At 45.7% G+C, this 21,416-nt stretch overlaps 2 protein-coding genes and 1 long non-coding RNA gene across 29 annotated transcripts in view; 2 read left to right on the top strand and 1 right to left on the bottom strand.

The window, feature by feature from the left end:
• Window positions 1-7,981, top strand: part of DOCK9 (dedicator of cytokinesis 9) — a 298,820-nt gene extending 290,839 nt beyond the window's left edge. For all 27 annotated transcript variants that reach the window (XM_050765961.1, XM_050765940.1, XM_050765933.1 and 24 more), the window contains 4 exons: window positions 981-1,171; window positions 3,959-4,059; window positions 4,195-4,333; window positions 6,724-7,981. In XM_050765961.1, the coding sequence (XP_050621918.1) occupies window positions 981-1,171; window positions 3,959-4,059; window positions 4,195-4,333; window positions 6,724-6,846 (554 nt within the window). In that variant the 3' untranslated portion in view covers window positions 6,847-7,981. The remainder of the gene's footprint in view (window positions 1-980; window positions 1,172-3,958; window positions 4,060-4,194; window positions 4,334-6,723) is intronic.
• Window positions 1-21,416, bottom strand: part of UBAC2 (UBA domain containing 2) — an 885,094-nt gene that overhangs the window by 588,670 nt on the left and 275,008 nt on the right. The gene's annotated exons all lie outside the window — the stretch shown is intronic.
• Window positions 14,485-20,806, top strand: LOC126940235 (uncharacterized). Its single transcript, XR_007720683.1, has 3 exons — window positions 14,485-14,616; window positions 15,124-15,585; window positions 20,578-20,806. It is a non-coding gene; the product is annotated as an uncharacterized LOC126940235 (long non-coding RNA).

Raw genomic sequence — 21,416 nt, 5'->3', positions numbered from 1 at the left:
TGCTGTAAGTTTCAAAATACCTTTATTTGCACGACAGCTCCAAAAGTTTGTGAATTTCTGGTTCATGAAATCCTTTGCTTAGGAGTCTATTCTTTGTGTTTTTTTGGTTTGGGTTTTGGAGGAGTGGTTTTTGTTTTCTTTTTTGAGACAGGGTCTCACTCTGTAGCCCAGGCTGGAGTACAGTGGCGCAATCACAGCTCACTGCAGCCTTGACCTCCCGGGCTCAAGCCAGCCACGTCAGTTTCCCCAGTAGCTGGGACTACAGGCATACACCACCATACCCAGCTAATTTTTGTAATTTTGTAAAAATTTTGTAAAAATTACAAAAATTAGGTTTTTGCCATGCTGCCCAGGCTGGTCTCGAACTCCTGGGCTCATGTGATCTACCAGCCTCGGCCTCCCAAAGTGCTAGGATTACAGGCGTGAGCACCGTGCCCACCCTAGGAATATATTATTATTTCTTATATTCTACTCATTTCTCAGATTTGTGCAAATTTAGCATGTGATTCAAAGTTATTCTATGGACAAAAATGAATTTTCTCAAGGATATTTTTATGGAACTATTTCCTGGACTTAATCTGTTATGTAGTATCTCAAGATTGTTTAGTCTTCTTTATGTTGTGAAAGTCGTCTTATATCCACTAACTCATTCAGACCTCAGAGCTTCCAAGGAAGGTAGGGCATTTGGAGTGAGAAAATTGAGTGGGGAATGATAACCTGATTTATTTAAAGACGCGCTTGTCACATTAAAAGGATAACAAGGACCCAACTCTCTTGACTTTGTGAGATACACGATTGTAAAGGAAGACAATATTCTAGCTCCACCAATTACTAGTATGTGTCTTTGGCAAGCTTCGAGTTCCTTGTTTTAAAATGTGAGGAATAATGACATCTGTAATAATCATTTCTGATAATAATCACCTCAGTAACACTAAAGCTCATGCAAGCCATGGAGTAATTCTGGGGCTCATCCTCTGCAGCCATACACTGCTTTCCTTACGTGAAGAAGCGCATCCCTGTCATGTACCAGCACCACACTGACCTGAACCCCATCGAGGTGGCGATTGACGAGATGAGTAAGAAGGTGGCAGAGCTCCGGCAGCTGTGCTCCTCGGCCGAGGTGGACATGATCAAACTGCAGCTCAAGCTCCAGGGCAGCGTGAGTGTTCAGGTGAGCCAGGCACAGCAGGCCGGAGGGCGGCAGGGGAAGCCCTTGCCCCTGGGTGACTTGCGAGTCATTTCCACCAACAAGGTCTACTTGAGAGCCTCGGTTTACCAAGTGATCCCTGCTCCCTTCCCCCACCGTCTATGACATTTCTCCTGATATCAGAAGGGGAGGAAACCTCATGATCCCCACCCCCCGCCCCATGAGGACTGACTGACTGTGGGGACAAGCGCCAGATCTCCATACACTACCCTCATTTGTCAGTATTTGGGGAATTCTGGGTGCCTGATTAGAAGCATCAAGACTCTTCCAAATACAAAGAAGTGTGGAGAGCAGTAGTTTTTCCTATAAAACTGTTGGTTTCTGTTTTCTGTGAAAATTGTATCCAAAAAAGTACCTTAAGTTTTACTCTTAATGGTATCTTTTGATTAATGAATTCACTATTTTAATATAGCCCAGTCAATCAATTTTTTCTTTATTGGTAGCATTTTTATGTTCTCTTTAAGAAATCTGTGTCTACTCCAAGATTTCACAGATATTCTCCCAGGTTTTCCTCCTTCGCTCAGCATCTGCATTAGGTCTGCAGTCCATCCGGAACTGATTTTTGTATATGTTATAGTGTGAGGGTCAGGATATATTTTTTCCATATGACCTTCCAAGTGATGTACACAATTTATTGAAAAGATCATCTTCGATCTAGATACTAACATATATGTTCAGTTTGTGAAAATTCATCAAGCTATATATTTGTGATATATGCACTTTTCCGTTCGTATATTATACTTTAATAAGAGGTTTTTAAAAAGTTATCTTTCTTACATGGTTTCCTAGTTAATTGGTAAATGTTAAATCACTTCCCTCCAGTAACAAGTATGACTCTTTACTTTCTTGGTATTTTTAAGTGTAGATAGTTGAAGCACATGTTTGTTCATATGTATATATGTGTGTGTGTGTGTATATATTTATTTGTATATCCTATTATTTTATCTTTCAAGAAGGGTATGTTTATGAAAGTTACATGTAGATTATAATACATAGGTTTTGGTTTTTTTTGGTTCATTTTCTGAAATTGTATTTTGTCAACTTCCCATCAGATCCACACTAAAAAACCATGAGTTGTTGCCTATACAATTCAATAGACATCTTTGTGTCATTCACCACAAAAGCATTTACAGATGTTTTTAATCTCTTTCCTGATACTCTCAAAGACATATGCACCAAATAAGTTAGCAAGCGAACATAAGTATTCCGGCAATGTGAGTGATTACGTAACAGGTCCAGAGGCCACAATTTTCTATCGCTAAAAACAAAACCACTCAATCGACATGATCTGGGAACATCCAGTCCCTATGGAAAGGCCACTAGACGGCTGTGGCACCAGTCCAGGGTAGGGCTGGACCATTGAGCTTTCTAAAAGGCAAAATATGCCCTGCTAATTTGATGGTAACCTTAGCGTTTTAAATTCCCAATCATCTTAAAAAGCAAGAAATTCCGTGTTGAAATGAGAAAATTTAAGTTTATACTCATACCTACCAAAGTAACAACAAAGTTGCAGCCAGAGGAAATTAACTTTATCGTTTTATTTGCGTATCTCTGTAATTGTTTCATCAAGCAGCTCACTGGCGCTGCAGCTTTACTGGGCAGAGCCGTCTGTGGAGCTTCTTGGTATTTCACTCCAGGATCTTGTTATCAGACCTTATGGAGTCTCATCAGCCTTCCTCTTTCTATCTTCTTCAAATATGGACCGTCTTGTATCATTTTAGATGATCAGTCATTTGGGTCATCTTCAGGTGATTAATACGGTTCCCCCCACACACCAGCCTGGTGCTGAGTTCCACCCTCACGCATCTTGGGCTGTTCACCCATTGCTCCTGGCTCCGAGGCCCCCCTCTGACCACTGTGGCTGGAACCCTCCTGTCTCCCCACATCTGGTGTGAGTTCCTGTGGCTCAGTTTTCCTGTCATTGCTAGACAAGTCCTGCCTACCATGGGTCAGAACCACACACGGACAGCTCCCCTAATTCCTTGCTAAGCTCACCAGACCTTCCGGGAAATATCATGCAGTGACCACATAGTCACATTCTTTCCCAGGCTGTCTCAGACGCCTGGAACATTCTTCTTCCCATCTCAGTGTGTCCAGCCTTCTTTCTCACCACATTCTTACCTTTCCTTACTTATCCAAAATCCGCAGACTCTTCTTAGCTGCTTGGAAGGATGATGCAGGGTTCTGCTTCACTCACGCCTGCTGTCTGCTCCTAACCTCTGGCTCTCCAGCACACCGCAAATGCTCACTTCATCCAAGCATAGCACATCAGTTTGCCCGTGGCTGTCTATACAATCCATTGAAATGAACAGTTACTGTATTTTTCAGTTTTTCACTGAATTCACCAGATTGGCCTGTTAGTTCCGTGTAGTGCGGCACAAATCCCCATGACTAAACACCTTGGAAGTAAGAATCCTTGACCTGGATTTGGAAGACCTGGGCTGTGATCTCTGATGTTTTGCTTATTGGCTGTTCAAACTTGAACAGGCCCCTAAGTTTTCCAAGCATTGGTTTCTTCTTACGTAAAATAAACCATCACCACAAGTGCCCCGAAGATGGCTGAGATCATGGAATCAAGCGGTGTGCAACAGAGTGAGCTTCATGGTTTCTTTTTGGGCTTAAGTTCCTGGAAGGCAGGGATTGTGAGTAGCTCACACCGACAGGCTTTTTAGTGCCTGCACACTGAAACTGAGCAGATTATCGTGGTAATCTTCCACCAAATGCAACTGAAAACCTTTGCTCTTTGTCTAGGTCAATGCTGGTCCCCTGGCCTATGCGCGAGCTTTCTTAGATGACACAAACACAAAGCGATATCCCGACAATAAAGTGAAGCTGCTTAAGGAAGTTTTCAGGTAAAGCACACTGAAAGCATCTTTTTCTCTTCAAGTATTGAGCATTTCTGCGCTCCTTCGGGAGAGAGATGCTGCTGGTCGGACTCATGCCTTATCCTCTGCATGCCTTTGTTTCTCCCGCCTGTACTATTCCAGGCAATTTGTGGAAGCTTGCGGGCAAGCCTTAGCGGTAAACGAACGTCTGATTAAAGAAGACCAGCTCGAGTATCAGGAAGAAATGAAAGCCAACTACAGGGAAATGGCGAAGGAGCTTTCTGAAATCATGCATGAGCAGGTAAGGGCCGTGCTGGCTCCGACAACTTGGAGTTCTTGGTTAGGGGTGTGAGGTACACCCTATCATGACCTAGGCCACCTGATATCCTTCCAGAACCGTGGCATCTGAAGGAGAATGTGGCATACCACACTCCTGCCATGTTCTAGCACCAGGTCATTTGGGAACAGCGAACAGATTGCCCATACGCTGTTATCCACGACAAGCAGGGGAGAGCAGGCCCGCCTCCTCGTGGCTCTAAGAGGTGGCCATGTTTCCTAAGCTTTCTCTCTCCCCACCCCATCTAGCCAAAAAGAAAAGGAAAAACTCACACGAAAATATCCATACTGTTCTGACAACTTTATTCCTTTAATCCTTTGGAAAAAGCAGGACTTGCCAACCTAGTTTAAGGAATTATCTGTTGCATTCAATGTTTTTGCCATTTAAAAATACAGACCGATTCCATTTTTGACGATGTACAGTGGGCCTTAGCATTGTGAATTCTTCCTTTAAGTTCCTTGTCACTACGGGCATCTTCCTTGATTATTTTGCTGTTATCTCCTTCCTGTGGGTTTCTTCAGTAGGATTCTGTGTGTGAGCTCAGCTGTCACAGAGGAGATGGTGACCCGTACCCAGGGAATGCCTAGAGCAGCATCCACATTGTTTTTTTGTTTGTTTTTTTTCTTTTTTTTTGTGAGGGGTCTGTCTCAGTCACTGTCCTTTCTCTATAATTGACATTAGCACCTTGATAACACAGAACTGCTCTGTCTGGCCCCTCCATTACCGTCCTTCAGTCTGGCACAGTGGAAGCCAGGGCCATTTGTGAAGTTATCCTATCCCCTGACAGTTTAGTTAGGACATTTTCATTGCAGGAAACGAACGTCAGTGTGTGAGCTTTAACTCACTTGCTTTTTTTCTCCTCCATGCTAACATGTTCAGCTGGGATGGTAATGTCATTTTTAAATTTTATTTTTCTGATAATCTGACTCAGAAAAAGCTGTTACTTTTTTGAGTTTGAGCAGCTGCAGACATTGGCATAATGACAGTACATGGGCAGAGGAAAGCACCGTCTTCTGGACATGTTAAAAAGTAGAGGCCGGACGTGGTGGCTCACTCCTGTAATCCCAGCACTTTGGGAGGCCAAGGCAGGTGGATCATCTGAGGTCAGGAGTTCGAGACCAGCCTGGCCAACATGGTGAAACACCATCTTTACTAAAAAATATAAAAATTAGCTGGGCGTAGTGGTGCACACCCTAGTCTCAGCTACTCAGGAGGCTGAGGCAGGAGAATTGCTGGAACCCAGGAGGTGGAGGCTACAGTGAGCCAAGATTATGCCGCTGCCCTCCAGCCTGAGCAACAGAACGAGACTCCATCTCAAAAAAAAAAAAAAGAAAAAGAAAAGAAAAAGAAAAAATGGAAACAATTAGAGGAAGGAATGTCTGAATAATTAAGCAGAACAGGAGGGACTCATGGGAACCAATTTTTGGAGAAAACTTGAGGTCTTTTCTGTGGAGCCTCCAGATTCCTATAGAATGGAGAGTTTGGTCAGTGGGTGCTGACATTGGGCACTAGAGAAGATGGAAGTCATAAGAGATCATGGGCTGAAACTGTCAAACTCCCAGAGTACGGGGATATTTAATGCACTTGCTGTCAACTGCACCTTGAACTTTCCATTATGCCAACAGCTGTGAAGACTGAGCCCCTTTGAACCCCTGAAGGGCTGTAGTGGGGGTAGACCTGCTTTGGTGTTTCCAGGGGAGCCTCTGCTGGAGGTCAAGACCTACACTCAGATCCTTCTAGGCACCACTGGGCATGGAAAAATACTTGTTCAGGGTCAGAGGAGTAGCCACCCTCTCCCAAGACAAAATCTGTAAGACCCTGAGAAAAGGAGGCAGGAGAGAAACACAAATGCTCCAGATTTATTTTTAAAGGCTTTTTCAAGGTCAAGGCTAGGTTGTGTCCCAGTCAAGCACATGTAGGTAGACCTCACGTTGCCTTATGATCTGGTGAGCCTAGAAGGCTCTCCATTCGCTAGCTTTGTAAAGGAAACATAATGTGCTGTTCTTGACTTTCTCCTAATAATCTCACCCGAGAACAGGCATTCACTAGATAAGCTGCAAGACTCCCTCTGTAAACCAGCAGCCAGGCTTTTCGGGCACTCATCACTCACGTGATGGAGTGAGTGTAGACTTGTGTGTGTGATGTGGGGTGCAACACTTTGAGAAATATCTGCTGCATCCTTACACTCAGTAACATTGTGTTGCACATGGCAACATTGCCTTAAACTCTGAAACATTGTGTTATATTTGGTAACATTGTGTCACACATGGCAACATTGCATTGCATATGGTAACACTGTGTCACACATGGCAACATTGTGTTGCACTCAGTAACACTGTGTTTCTGTCCTGGAGATCTGCCCCCTGGAGGAGAAGACGAGCGTCTTACCGAATTCCCTTCACATCTTCAATGCCATCAGTGGGACGCCAACAAGCACAATGGTTCACGGGATGACCAGCTCGTCTTCGGTCGTGTGATTACACCTCATGGCCCGATTGTGGGGACTTGCTTTGTCATTTGCAAACTCAGGATGCTTTCCAAAGCCAATCACTGGGGAGACCGAGCACAGGGAGAACCAAGGGGAAGGGGAGAGAAAGGAAATAAAGAACTATGTTATTTCTTAACAGATTTTCTATAGGAGTTGTAAGAAGGTGCACATATTTTTTTAAATCTCACTGGCAATATTCAAAGTTTTCATTGTGTCTTAACAAAGGTATGGTAGACACTCCTGAGCTGGACTTAGATTTTATTCTTCCTTGCAGAATAGTGTTGGAATAAATGGCCTACAGAAAAAAAGGTTCTGGGATCTACATGGCAGGGAGGGCCGCACTGACATTGATGCCTGGGGGACCTTTTGCCTCGAGGCTAAGCTGGAAAATCTTGAAAATATTTTTTTTTTTCCTGTGGCACATTCAGGTTGAATACAAGAACTATTTTTGTGACTAGTTTTTGATGACCTAAGGGAACTGACCATTGTAATTTTTGTATCAGTGAACCAGGAGATTTAGTGCTTTTATACTCATTTCCTTGCATTTAAAAAAATATGAAAGCTTAAGGAATTATGTGAGCTTAAAACTAGTCAAGCAGTTTAGAACCAAAGGCCTATATTAATAAACACAACTATGCTGAAAAGTACAAAGTAGTACAGTATATTGTTATGTACATATCATTGTTAATACAGTCCTGCCACTCTGTACATATATGTATTACATTTCTACATTTTTAATACATGAGCTTCTGCATTAAGTTTAATTGTGATAAATCTGTGCTGTTCCAGTATATGCAATACACTTTAATGTTTTATTCTTGTACATAAAAATGTGCAATATGGAGATGTATACAGTCTTTACTATATTAGGTTTATAAACGGTTTTAAGAATTTCATCCTTTTGCCAAAACGGTGGAGTATGTAATTGGTAAATCATAAATCCTGTGGTGAATGGTGGTGTAATTTAAAGCTGTCACCATGTTATATTTTCTGTTAAGACATTAATTTAGTAATTTTATATTTGGGAAAATAAAGGTTTTTAATTTTATTTAACTGGAATCACTGCCCTGCTGTAATTAAACATTCTGTACCACATCTGTATTAAAAAGACATTGCTGACTATTTGGGAGTGACTGCTGGGTGTTTATTGTTCAGCAGTCCTAAGGGAACAGGATACCAAAATCCTCGAGGGTGAAATCACACGGGGTCTGAAATTTTCTTTAATATACTTGAGCGGGGAAAAAAAGAGTGAGTAGAGACCACAGGACTGCCAGAATGCTAGTCATTGTTGAGGCTGAAGTTGGGTGCATGGGGAAGCATGATACCCGCTTCTCTGCTTTTGTGGAAGTTTCCATGATACGAATTTCCCAAGCAGGGGTCACGTCTTCAGAGGACCTGGATGAATGCTTTACTGGACCGTGGTCAGGATCTAAATCATACCAGTTACTCCCAAGTTCACGTGGATACCTTGCTACCTCTTCCTTTTTCCCCTTCGGCTGTAGCAAGACGTCCATCTTTATCCCCTCCCTTACTGGCTTCCAAGATGAGAACACTGGGATAATGCATAGGCAGCCAGGCACACCCTCTGTGCCCCACATGGTCAAGATCCCTGAACCGGGTCACATGATGGCTCCAGTTGCAGGTGCTGTTCCTGTTTCTGGTGTGCCTGGTGGCCCCAGCAGGTAGGTCAGCCCCTTGTCACTCAGCCCCATATGGTTCCATTGATGGAACTACATAAAATACTGAACAAAATAAAATAGCTGGAGTTTTGCCTTGAAGGGCTGTAAAGGCTGTCTTTTTATGTGACCAGTTAAGGAAAGAAAACGTGGGGTGCTGTGCACCCCTTGAGCACCCAGAAGCCAAGGGTCTTGTGACATCTGAAACATTTGCTACCTACCAATGGTAAGGCAAGAGGTCTTGGGAAGAGATGAAGAGGGGGCAAAGGGTCACCATGACCCATCCGAATCGACAGCCCACTTATGCACTCATGACGCCACTGGGACTCACCCAGCATACGTTTGTTCCATGTTGCTGACATCCCAGCCCAGGCTAATAAACCTGAAGGCAAACATCAGCAGGTATGGGAGAAGAGCCTGGTGCTGAGCTGGACTGTCTAGTCATAAACGCCTCATCTAGAAACCATAAAACTCAAGTCACCATGTAGTAAGATAAATAGAAGTCTAGAAAGAGCCCATATCAGATAAAGGAAAGTCTGGAAGGCAGCCAGCCCTTGCTGATGACAGGAGTGGAGAGGGGAGCCATCTCTAAGTTGGGAACATCCTGCGGGGAAACATTCACATCAATTAAATCTTCCCTTCGTTATGTACAAACACTGGCGGAGCATTTTCTTGGGAATTTGTATTGCTAGTCTTTGGTAAATGGGGGTGGTTTTCCTATAGGTCCTACTTATTCTTTCTTTTAATTGAGGTAAAGTATACATAAAATGTATCAGTTTAACCATTTTTAAGTGTAAGTTTCATTGGCATCAAGTAGATTCTCATTGTTGTGCAACCATCACCACCCTCCGTCTCCAGATATTCGTCTTCCCAAACTCACACTCAGTACTCATTAAACAGGAACTTCCTTCCCCGCCCCCCCAACACTGCTTTTGAGGCGACACTGGAATTAAAACTCTAGTTAGTACCTTATCTGAGATATTAGCCAGGTGGCAACAAATAGAGGCAGCCCCTAGCACAGAAGACAGCTGCTGAGAGCAGACTGCAAGATGGCAAGGTAACCTGAGAGATGAGAAGCAGCCATTCGGAACGGTTTAATCATATAACTCAAAGTAGTGACTCCATTCCAAGAAAATGTGATCTCCATCCATGGGGGATCGTTTGTATAAACCATGGTACATCCAGATAGTGGAATACTGTACAGCTGTAAGAATCTGCTCATTTAATGTATATAAGTTGGCTGGGCGCAGTGGCTCACACCTGTAATCCCAGCACTTTGGGAGGCCGAGGTGGGCAGATCACTTGAGGTCAGAAGTTCGAGACCAGCATGGCCAACATGGTGAAACTCTGTCTTTACCAAAAATTCAAAAATTAGCCACTCATGGTAGCAGGTGCCTGTAATCCAGCTACTTGGGAGACTGAGGAACTAGAATCACTTGAACCCGGGAAGCAGTTTGCAGTGAGCTGAAATCACACCACTGCACTCCAGCCTAGGTGACGAGTGAGACTCTGTCTCAAAAAATAATAATAATGTATACAATTTGATGAGAGCAGACACGCATACACCTGTGATACCATCACCACAATTGAGGTAAAAAAGCATAGTAAATATATCCATCACTTCAAGAAGTTTCCTCGTGCTCCCCCCTTATTTTGTGGTAAGGACGCTTAACATGAGATCAACCCTCTTAACAAATTTGTCAGTGCACAAAAACAGTAATGTATATAGGCAAATAACACGTTTTACAGTTGTTACCTACAGCAAGGGAGAAGGAATGATGTACAGGGGACAGGGCTAAGAGATACACTTGTCTAATATCATTTGCTCTATAGATTTGGCTTTAGAACCATGAAAATATTTACATAATTATCAAACGAATTTTTAAATTTCTAGAAAATTGAAGGCAAAATGTGATAAATGAACCTAGCCATATAATACAATGTTGGTAACATACAGAAAGGAATTATTTCAAACTGTAAAATACAGTAATTTTACTGTGCTTTCTTAGTGTGATATGCCCTCAGGTCAAGAAGAGTGGCAATCAATAAATAAATGGTTGATTGATAAAAACTAGTTTCAGTAATCAAAAAGTGTTGCATTGGTTTTTATTCTGAGACTGTTTTATGTTTATTGCCAGAGAGAGTAAATGAGTATTTATGCTGGTATCATTGGGAACCAGGTTTTTACATGGGAAAAGAAAAGATGTGTCTATAAGACCAGCAGGGTTAAATTAAAACACTTTAGTCTGAACTTGATATGGAAATAACAACTGGGACTCATGATGTATTTTGTCTTAAACACACAATTATTTCCTAACTTGGTTCACTGGAAAAGACCTAAAAACAATGACCAACCCAGCAGCTACCGAGCACCACTAGTGCCCAAATTGTGAACCAGGCTCCCTGGAGAAGGTCTGATTCTGGATTTAGGAAAATGTCCAGGGCAAGTTGAACTTTTTTTTTTTTTTTTTTTAAGACAGGGTCTTGCTCTGTCGCCCAGGCTGGAGTGCAGTAGCATGATCTTGGCTCACTACAACCTCTGCCTCCCAGGTTCAGGCGGTTCTCCTGCCTCAGACTCCCAAGTAGCTGGGATTACAGGTGTGTACCACCACGCCCAGCTTATTTTTATATTTTTAGTAGAGACAGGTTTCACTGGGTTGGCCAGGCTGGTCTGGAACTCCTGACCTCTAGTGATCCACCCACCTCGACCTCCCAAAGTGCTGGGATTACAGGTGTGAGCCACCACACCTGGCCAACATCTTTTCATACTGCATATCAAGGGTGCCAGCAAGGATACTTGGGGTCATGTGAGAAGGATTTTAAAGAAGCTCCCACTAGCAAGGTGCGCAATGGGCATCAGTAAGAATAACTGCAATGCAGTGAGAGTAATCGTGCCACTGCATTCCAGCCTAAGTGACAGAGCCAGACCCCATCTCAAAATAATAATAATAATAATAATAATAACTGCAACGGACTGAAAGTATGTAATTAAGTCTGTGAGTTCATAGTGGTGCCAGAAGAAATGAAAGAAAAACTGCTTGGTAACCATTGAAGGAGCTGACATTACCAAGAAAGAAGAAGCGTTCTTGTGTCTCCTGGTAGAAGTACACACCACCACCTATGACGCAGTCTTGCCAAAAACTTGCATCTGACTCAGATCAAGCCTCTGACTCTACCTACCAATTCCCCATGACACACAAGGCACAGAGGAACACCTTAAGTGACACTGCGGGAAATGCAATCTGCAAAGTCCATCCCGTGGAAAGCTCTGTAGGATAAACACGCTGGTTTCTTCAATAAACAAATTTCAAGAAAAAAGAGATGGAGAGGGAACCCATGCATTAAAAAAGACTTTGGGGCTCCCCATCTAGGAATATGAAGTAGACACACTTTTCCCTATGTCTCCACTAAGTACAGCTAAAATCCCTGCACACTAGGCATCAACAGAAGACCCTGGAAGGAGGAGTGAAGAAGGCAGACCCACTAGAGGCCTTGGGCCCAGAGAGTGATGAGTTGTGAATCCTCTGGTTTTCTTTTTGCTTCATACATGCTTATACTTGGAGCCAAAGAAACTAACCACATGGAAATGCTAATGGTCAAAGACAAAAAAAGGTCAACACCCCTTCACACCTATTATGATGGCTATTATTTTAAAAACAAAGCAAAATGCACGGATGAGAAGGTAGAGAAACTGGAACCCTATGCACTGCTGATAGGAATGGAAAATAGTGCTACCGCTATGAAAAATGCCATGGAGGTTCCTCAAAACATTCAACAATTGCCCTATGGTTCAGCAATTCCACTTCTGGGTATAAATACCAAAGAATTGAAAGCAGAGACTTGAACAGAGACAGGATGTTCATAGCATTATTCACAGTAGTCAAAAGGTAGAAGTCACCCAAGCGTCCATCAATGGATCAATGGGTTTAAAAAAAGGAGTCTCAATACAATGGAATTATTATATGATTCAGCTTTTTAAAAGGAAAACAATTCCGACACATTCTACAACGTGGGTGAACTTTGAAGATATTACGCAAAGTGAAATAAGCCAGACACCAAGGAATAGATATTATGTGATTCCACTTATATGGATACCTAGAGTAGGCAAATTCATAGAGACAAAGTAGAATGGGGGCTGCTGGTGTCACTGGTGGAGGGTGTCCAGGTTCTTGGTGTCTTGAACAAAGAATTGGACAAAACACACAAACAGAGCAAGGAAAGAATGAAGCAACAACAGCAGAGATTTATTGAAAGTACACTCCACAGGGTGGGAGCGGGCCTGGGCATAGGGTAGGGGCTCAAGAGCCCAGTTACAGAATTCATGGGTGTTTAAATACCCTCTAGGGGTTTCCACTGGCTACTTGGCATACGCCCTATGTAAATGAAGAGGATGAAGTAAAGTTATAAATTCACTGACTCGGCGTGCACCCTATGGAGAGGATATTTCCTGTCATAGCTGAAGTGTGAATCAGCCAGCCTTATGTTCCCTGCCTCCAGACCCTATTTTCCTTCCTCACTGGGGAGGGGGAATGGGGAGTGTGTATTAAACGGGTGCAGAGCTTCAGTTGGTTAGATGAAAAGTGTCCTGAAGTGGGTGGTGGTGATGGTTGTGCAACAATGAAGTGCATGTACTTAACGCCTCAGAACTGTACACTTGTAAATAAACTTTGTCATGTATGTTTGATCCTCTAGGGATTTCCATTGGCCAGTCTGTGGGGGGTTCATGGAGGCCTCTGATCAGGGACACTGGAGAGGGACATGACTGAGAGCCAAGCCCCTTGGGGGATCTGAGGGGAAAGGTGTTTCAGCAGAGGGAACAGAGGTGGGTGCTGGCTGTTCACAGAGCTGCCAGGGGAGGGGAGGCATGGGAACAGAGGGAACAGGAGGTGCCCCCCAGAGGGTCCTGGTGGCCTGGGCAGGACTCTGCATTTTATGGAAAGCAATTGGAAGGTTTTGAACACAGAATTGACATGACCAGACTTAGGGTTTTTCAAAGATCAGTTGGCTTCTCTGGAGAAGAGGTTGCTGGGAGCAAGGGGTGAAGCAGGGGCCGTGGCCCGGGGGTGGGGGCTGAGGTTGGGTACAAGTGTGCAGGAGCTGAAGAAGGACTAGATTCTGAAGATGCACAGAAGGGAGTGCTGCCAGGATATGCTGGGGACTGGATTAGGGGAGAGGAACAGGCGAGGGACAGGAGTCGGGGATGCAAAATTTTGGATCAACCACTGGAAGAATGGAGAAGGTGAAAAGGAGGACTGGGAGGGTGCAGTGATGTGAGCAGGCCCCCTTTTGGGGGCATGTTAAGGTTGAGAGGGCTCTGAGAGTGGCGTCGTCAGGAAAGCGGGGGATTTAGAAGTTGAAGTCAGGGGAGCGTCTGGGCTGGAGGAGACGCCACTATGTAGATGATAGTAAAGCCATGAGGACCAGCTGGGGCCCTGGTGAGTGCGGACAGAGAGGTCCATGGTGGAGCCTGGGGGTTCTGCAGTGTTGAGAGGCCACAGAGAGGAGGAGGAACCAACAATGCAGACCATGAGAGAGAAGCAGAGATCTGCAAGGGCCAAGAGAGGGGCGTTCAAAAGCCAAGTGAATAAAGTATTTCAAAAAGGCAGTGACCCAATAAATCTAATGAGAATAAAATGAGGCCCAAGAATCTGCCGCTGGATTTGGCAAAGTGGAGGTGTATTAGTCCATTCTCACACTGCTACAAAGAACCACCTGAGACTGGGTAATTTATGAGGAAAGAAGTTTAACTGACAGTTCTGCAGGCTGCACAGGAAGCATGGCTGAGGAGGCCTCAGGAAACTTACAAGCATGGCGGAAGGTAAAGGGGAAGCAACGACCTTCTTCACATGGCGGCAGAAGAGAGAGCAAAGGGGGACGTGCCACACACTTTCAAACCACCAGATCTCGTGAGAACTCACTCGCTATCACGAGAACAGCGAGGGGGAAATCTGCCCCCATGATTCAATCGCCTCCCACCAGACCCCTCCCTGACACGCAGGGATTACAATTCGAAAAAAGATGTGGGTCAGGACACAAAGCCAAACCATATCAGGAGGTGACTGGAGGGAGCCCTTGACAGAGTGGTATGGACCAAAGGCTGATGGGAGTGGGTTCCAGGAAGGATGGGAACGCTGAGTGCGAGCACGAGCACTTCGTGTTTTGTTTTATAAAGAGGAGTGGAGACTTTAACAGTATTGAGGGAAGTTTTAGGTCAGGTAAAGAGAGGACTCAGGTTTTTTCAATGGCAGAATGACAGCAGGTGTACAGAGGGATGAAAATAGCCCGGTAGAAAGGGAGAAAACTGACCATGCAAAAAAAGAGTGATGTCTTCCAGCAGGCAGGAGGGAGGAGATTGGGCACCAGAGGGCAGGGGTGCCAGAGCTGGGTCTGGAGACGAAGAAAGGAGGGAGGCTCTGCTGGACACAGGCTGAGGGGTATGCGGTTCTCTGCTGGTTGCTTCTGTTTTCTTTGGGAAATGAAAAGCAGGGTCATCCACTAAAAGAAAGGAGAGAGAGGGACAAGGTGTAGAGAGAAAAGACATGCACGACTTACATTTTCACCTTTGCACATGTGTCTCTTTATCTCCAAAGGGTACATTCTTAGCAACGGAATTGCTGGGTCAAAGGGAAGGCACATTTTAAACTTGACCAGCATCACCAAACTGCTCTCCACAAAATAACAAGTGAACCGGCAAAGCTCATTATTTCATCTCCTTTAATCCTTGGCATCTGTACTGGGTTCGTGGCGGTCTTTGAAGGTGTTCTGACGAATGTTCTGGTTACCGTGCACTTTGCACTCACAGCCTGTGGAATCTGCCTGGTACAGCTTGACAATATTATTTAGACTTGAGCAAATAGAAAAAGACAATGAAATTAAGCCACCAAGGGTGAGTTGTGTCTTCATGCCACGCTTACTGCTTGTTTCACCTTGGGCAAGTTATTCGACTTTCCTTTGCCTCAGTCCTCTCATCTATAAAATGAGATGGTAATAGTCTGCAGCACCTGGAGCAGTCCTGAGGAGGAAATGGGCTAAACGCTGCTGACTGGCTCATGGTAAGTCCTGAGCAAATGTTATTATTATTATATTTTTAACCAGAACTCAGCACAAATAAGAGGAGAGAATTCAGCATTAATTTTTGCTCAATACTCTCTTTGACCCATGTTTTCCCCCAGGCGTTCTAGGGAACATTACCAGTTCCAAGGACGTGGGATGTTAATAGGGACATTGAGGGACAAAAAACTAAGAGGAGGTTAGGTTTCCTTATTGTAGTAAGTTAGATTAAGCAGCTTCTCCTTTAGTATCCCTCAAAGCCTCTTGGATGAACTTTGCTTCCAAGACAGGTTCCTGCTGACGACTATTTCCCCAAATCCACTGACAGGCACACCTGCTCCTCTAGAGCCTGGCCCGCGGCCAGGGTCCCACAAATGCTGTCTGAGAAATACTCCAGAGATCACACAGACGGGGCCTGTGTCCTCCCTCCTTGGCTGCGGTTCCTCCCTGGTGGCAGACGGTGGCTCCCAAGGGTGCTGGGTTAGCGACTCCAGCCAGGAGCAGGGGTGCAGCCATCACCTGCCCCACCTGGGAGGCTCCTTGCCAGCTTAGCCAGACGCAGTGATTGAAGGGGCACAGGTTGCCCACCCCAGTGGGCTGAGCCTGCACCCTTGATGTACGAGGTTGCCTGGCACAGGTTGGCTTGATGACTGGTGACGGTCCGGGCTTGTCATGCTACGCATACATTGGATGAGGATGCAGCACAGGAGTCTGGAGTTTGCACCTTCTTGTCCACATGTGATTTGGGCAGATTCATTTTCACTCTGATATCTCCCCGTGCAAGTCAGGGGAAAGCCCAGGCATCCCCTGCCTCAAGGTGGGGAATGAAATGCATGCTAGAGGGGACCCCAATAATGTGCTCTTCCATTTGGAAGAAGCAGGAACAATGGCTACAGTCATTTCTTGAAGTCTGTGTCAGTTGGAATTTGCCTGGAATATGGTGGCACTGGCTGAGAGGGGGTGGTGGCTCCTACTCGCATGCTGGCGGGAGTCACCTGGAACTGACCCTAGAGCTTTCTGAGCCTTGCAAAAGAGCCACAGGTAAAGACACGAGGCTGAATTGCGAGGTCCTAGAAATGGGCAGGACTGCCACTGAGGTTAGAGCCAGATCCAGATCCAAGAGTTGCTGAGAAGCCAAAGGTGTCAGTGTCTCCAGACAAGACACTGAGCTGAGCTCCAGAAGGTGCTCCATAGACGCTGGTGTGAGGCTCAGGGAGGAGGAACCCACACAGCCCTGGGCAGACCTTTGTCCTGGTGTGACTGACCCACCAGCTCAGGAGGAGAGCAGGCAGGGCCTCCTCCTCACAAAGGCTGATCCCTCTGTGTCAGGGACACTCACCACACCTTCCTGCACTCCTGTCAGGTGCTGGCACTTTCCAGCATGGCCCTTAATCCTCAGAACAATGCTGCCAGGAGGGCAGCGGCTTCCTGTGAAGAAACCACGGGCAGAGAGCTGGGGAAAGTTGGCGTAGTCACATGGTACATGAGGAGATTCGTCTGACCTGGGGCCTGGTCGGCCGAGGTGCTCAGCACCCTCACCGGCCTCTGCGGAGATGGGGGCAGGCCCTGCAGGCTCCACTGTGCCCCCACCAAATTCCTGTGTTGAAGTCCTAACCCCCGGCGCCTCAGAAAGTGACTGGATTTGGAGTAGGGTCTTTAGAGAGGTGATTAAGTCAACATGAGGTCAATACAGTGGAACCCAATCCAACAGGACTGGTATCCCTGTGAGAAGAGGAGGTTGAACACAGACTCACACAGAGGGAAGGTGAGTGAAGACGCGGGGAAGATGGCCATCCACAGGACAAGGAGAGAGGCCTGGAACGGATCCCTTCCTCACGGCCCTCAGAAGAAGCTGCCCCTGCTGACGCCTTAATCTTGGACTTTGGCTTCCAGAACTGCGAGGCAGTGACGTCTGCTGCTTAAACCGCAGGCTGTGGAGCTGTGTCATGGCAGCCGAGTGGACTAACACGGCCAGAGCGCACACCACGCAGGGCGATGGCGCCAGGACATGTCGGGAGACTCGGGCCCTCAGAGACAGATGTTTGAACAGAAACATCACCAAACCAGGACAGGATGAGGACAGCAAGTTTCTGGAGGAACTAGCCTTGCTCTGAAACCAAGATTGGGAAACATTGTCACCGTTGGCTGTGGCAGCCCTGTCCAGCTGGTTCTGAGCCGGTGCTTCCAGGAGTGGGGAAACAGCAGGGCCCACACTGCCTGGTAAATGACTTCCCACCTTTCCAGGTGGGCATGACCAGAAGTGAGTGGGAGGTAATATGACCCCTCTGTCACCATCCATGATAAGCTGTCACAGACAGCCACCCAATGTCCTCTGCTTAGCTTGGCAGCGTGAAAGGAGCACTGGATGAGGAGTCTGAGAGGCTAGATTCTAGCTCAGTAGCCCAAGTGTGGAGTCCAGCACCATATGAGCTCCAGCTTTGATACCCGTGACTGAGGAAAATCCCTGTTCCTCTTGACTTCACAGTTTCTCTGTCAAATAATATCATTTACTATTACTATACCTCCAGCCAAAAGGATTATAGGGGCTTGTAATAAAGACATCATAAAATCATTCAAGAAAGCATAAAATAATGGACATTAAAGAAAAAAGGGAAGAGATGGTTGTTATCCTTAACAACACAGACTAAGCCCCAAATTTAGCTCTGAGCATCCTGGCAGTCAAGTGAAAAAGGGAAACACTTTCAAAAGTAGGTAAAAAAATGTTTGAAGTTTAGAAGATACAGTCTTCTTTTAAAGTAAAACATTGTACAGAATTTAAAATGATAATTTTCTTTCAATGTGTACATTCCAAACATGAAGAACAGAATCCACGGCCAGGCTCTACACTCAGATTTCCTACATTTCTAGATGCTGTAGACTTCCTAGATTTGTATAGCTTAAAATAGAGGAATTTATCACTGTTGTCTCTCTCCAGTCACAATCTCATGTTCTAGGCAAATCCAGTAAACTTTCCCCTTCCTCTCTTTATGGAAATAGCCTCTGCACTTTTTTCTAATTATAAAAGCAGTACTTGCTCCTAGTAGAACGTGTATAAAATACTGAAAAATAGAAATGAGAATTTAAATATCCACAGTCCTCCAGCCCTCATCCCTTCCAGATAACTGCCATCGATGCTTCTTCACTAGGCTCCATTCCCACGTTTTCTCTGTCTTCTGAGTTTCCTGTTGTTTCTTGACCCACATAGTTGAGGTTGCCTCAACTCTAGAAGTTTTGGTTCCTGGTAAATACTGTGTAGGAGCACCTAGAATTACCAGATCTTCAGCTGACTCAGAGCTCATTTTCCTTAAGATAAAAATTGAGCAACAGGTTTCTGCCGTCTTTGCTCTGTCCACCCACGTGAGCCTTGGGTCCACAGCTGTCTCTGCAACAGGAGCGCTGCACAGCTGGTCCAGAGTATCACTCCAATTCCCACCACCCCCCTATGTGAGCTCTACTTTGCAGATGGTAAGAGCCCCTGGTGGAGTGAGAACTGTAGTTTTGATCCACTGTAACTTCCTTCACCCATTATTCCTACTGTCTCAGTGAGTGTTTACCTGGAGACAGGGTGAGCTTTGAGAAAGATGTCTCATCACCATGCCAAAAAAGCCTCCTGCACCTCTCAGAATTTCCTTGTCCTTTTCTATTTCACCCCGTGAAATTCCACCAAAGGAGGTTCACACACATGAACACGTGTCATTGAGAAATTCCATCCTAAGAGAAATCTGCTGCGTGGATCTTGTGTGGATTGTGTCATCACACATATTAGCTGCGCCATGGGAGGGGTCGCCATACTTAAGGGAGCAAGGGACATCATTTTAGAACTGAGTAGAGGGAAGAAATCCTCTGTGCGGCTCTGCAAGGAAAGTCCACAGAGCCCCCTCGGGTTGCTGGGTCCCCGGGACACAATGATGCAGTGGGAGGTGCCTGAGGCTCTGCCTGCTTCACTGGTGCCAGTGTAGACCCCCTGCCTGTGGAGTCCAGGTTCTCAACCCCCTTCTCCGCCAACCTCCATCACTTGAGCAGGTCACCTTCCTTGAGTGTATGTGGGACATAAGGAACTTGCTCTCCATTTCCTGAGTTGTCCACATGGCAGTTGCTCGCTCTTCCTGGGCCACCACACACTTCCCTGGGGCCAGCGCTTGGGACTCCTGGAGTCAGAGGAAGCGTCTACCTCAGTGTGGCAGGTGGTGGGTCCCTTCGTTCCCCACAGCCCCCACAGCAGCCTGTGCCTGTGCCTCCCGTGTACCTCTAGGGAGGGGCAGTGGCCATGATTGGCGGGAGGTCCTCAATCCCAACAAGGCACCCAGAAAGCTAGCCTATCTGGTCTCAGGGGCCCGCTCTGAGATATCCCAGTTCTGACCATGCTGCTGTGACCTCAACTCTACTGTCCTCTGACAGAAAGTGGGTCCTTGTACAAAGCTCCATGTCCCTAACCATCACAAGCCATGCATGGAGCACAGATTCCCCCGTCAACCCATGATGCTCTTGCCAAGTTTTCCAGAGCCTGGTCCTCAGAGCTTGCCTCACCTGACCAGCAGCAGTGTGGGAGCCAAAGCTTGCTCCGCCCTGTGTACCATTCTTACTTGGCTGCACACCCCTCCTTCCTCCTTCACACCACAGCTGTTCCTCCTGTGCTGCTGTCCAGCATCTTGTTTCCCGGGTCCCCTGGGGTCAGTGCTCACTTCTTGTGGCTTGCCTGATCTCATTCATATGCTGACCATATGACGATGTCCTTCATCTGTGTGATGACTATAATGACACCCATCATCTATGTGATGACGTCCATTGTCTATGTGTGGACTACATGATGATGATCATCACCAATGTGATGACAGTGATGACATCCTGAGCGACAGAGTGATGTCCATCATCTGTGTGATGACGTTGACAACAACATCCATCATCTGTATGCCGACTATATGACTACATTCGCCATCTCTGTGATGACCCCCCTCCATGTCTATGCTAACTATATGTTGACATCCATCATCTAGGTGATGAATTTGAAATGCACATCTCTGGCACAGACCTCTTGAAACTCCGAACTGTTACGTCTTCCTGTCTACTTAATCACTCCACTTGAAAATGGACTCAGATCTGAAATTCCACATGCACCAAAGCAAAGCACTCAACAAATGAAGCCTTTCTTGGCCCAGCTGATGTCACCAGCATACAAGGATGAGGTATGTGGAAAAAAATTGGCTATACAATTGTATACAGTGGGACCAAGGTCATACAGCTAGGAGGCGGGGTTTGAAACTATGAGCTTGGCTCCAGAGTCTGCATGTGTATCCATCGCATGATTCTTCCAAATTCAAGCCATCCTAAATACTCCTTGCTGCTTCTGTTCCTGGTTATAAATCACGAAACTGGTACATACTGAGAGAGCCAGAAAGGAAATTCAAACAAAGGCCAAGACACCACTTCTTCTGGAGCTTAAGATTCTTATATGTGCTTGACTCTGATCTATGTGTTTCTCTATTTTTTTTTTTTTTTTTATTTGAGACGGAGTCTCACTCTGTCGCCCAGGCTGGAGTACAGTGGCCGGATCTCAGCTCACTGCAAGCTCCGCCTCCCGTGTTTATGCCATTCTCCTGCCTCAGCCTCCTGAGTAGCTGGGACTACAGGCGCCTGCCACCTCGTCCGGCTAGTTTTTTGTATTTTTTAGTAGAGATGGGGTTTCACCATGTTAGCCAGGATGGTCTCGATCTCCTGACCTCTTGATCCGCCTGTCTTGGCCTCCCAAAGTGCTGGGATTACAGGCTTGAGCCACCACGCCCGGCCTCTTCTATTTTTTTATTATACAGAACTTCAAACATATGAAAAAGAAAGG

This window comes from Macaca thibetana, chromosome 17 (genome assembly GCF_024542745.1).
Source record: "Macaca thibetana thibetana isolate TM-01 chromosome 17, ASM2454274v1, whole genome shotgun sequence".
In the NCBI taxonomy this organism is placed as follows: Eukaryota; Metazoa; Chordata; class Mammalia; order Primates; family Cercopithecidae; genus Macaca; species Macaca thibetana.
Note: the sequence above shows the minus strand (reverse complement) of the source record. Positions and strands in the feature narration are given on the sequence as shown.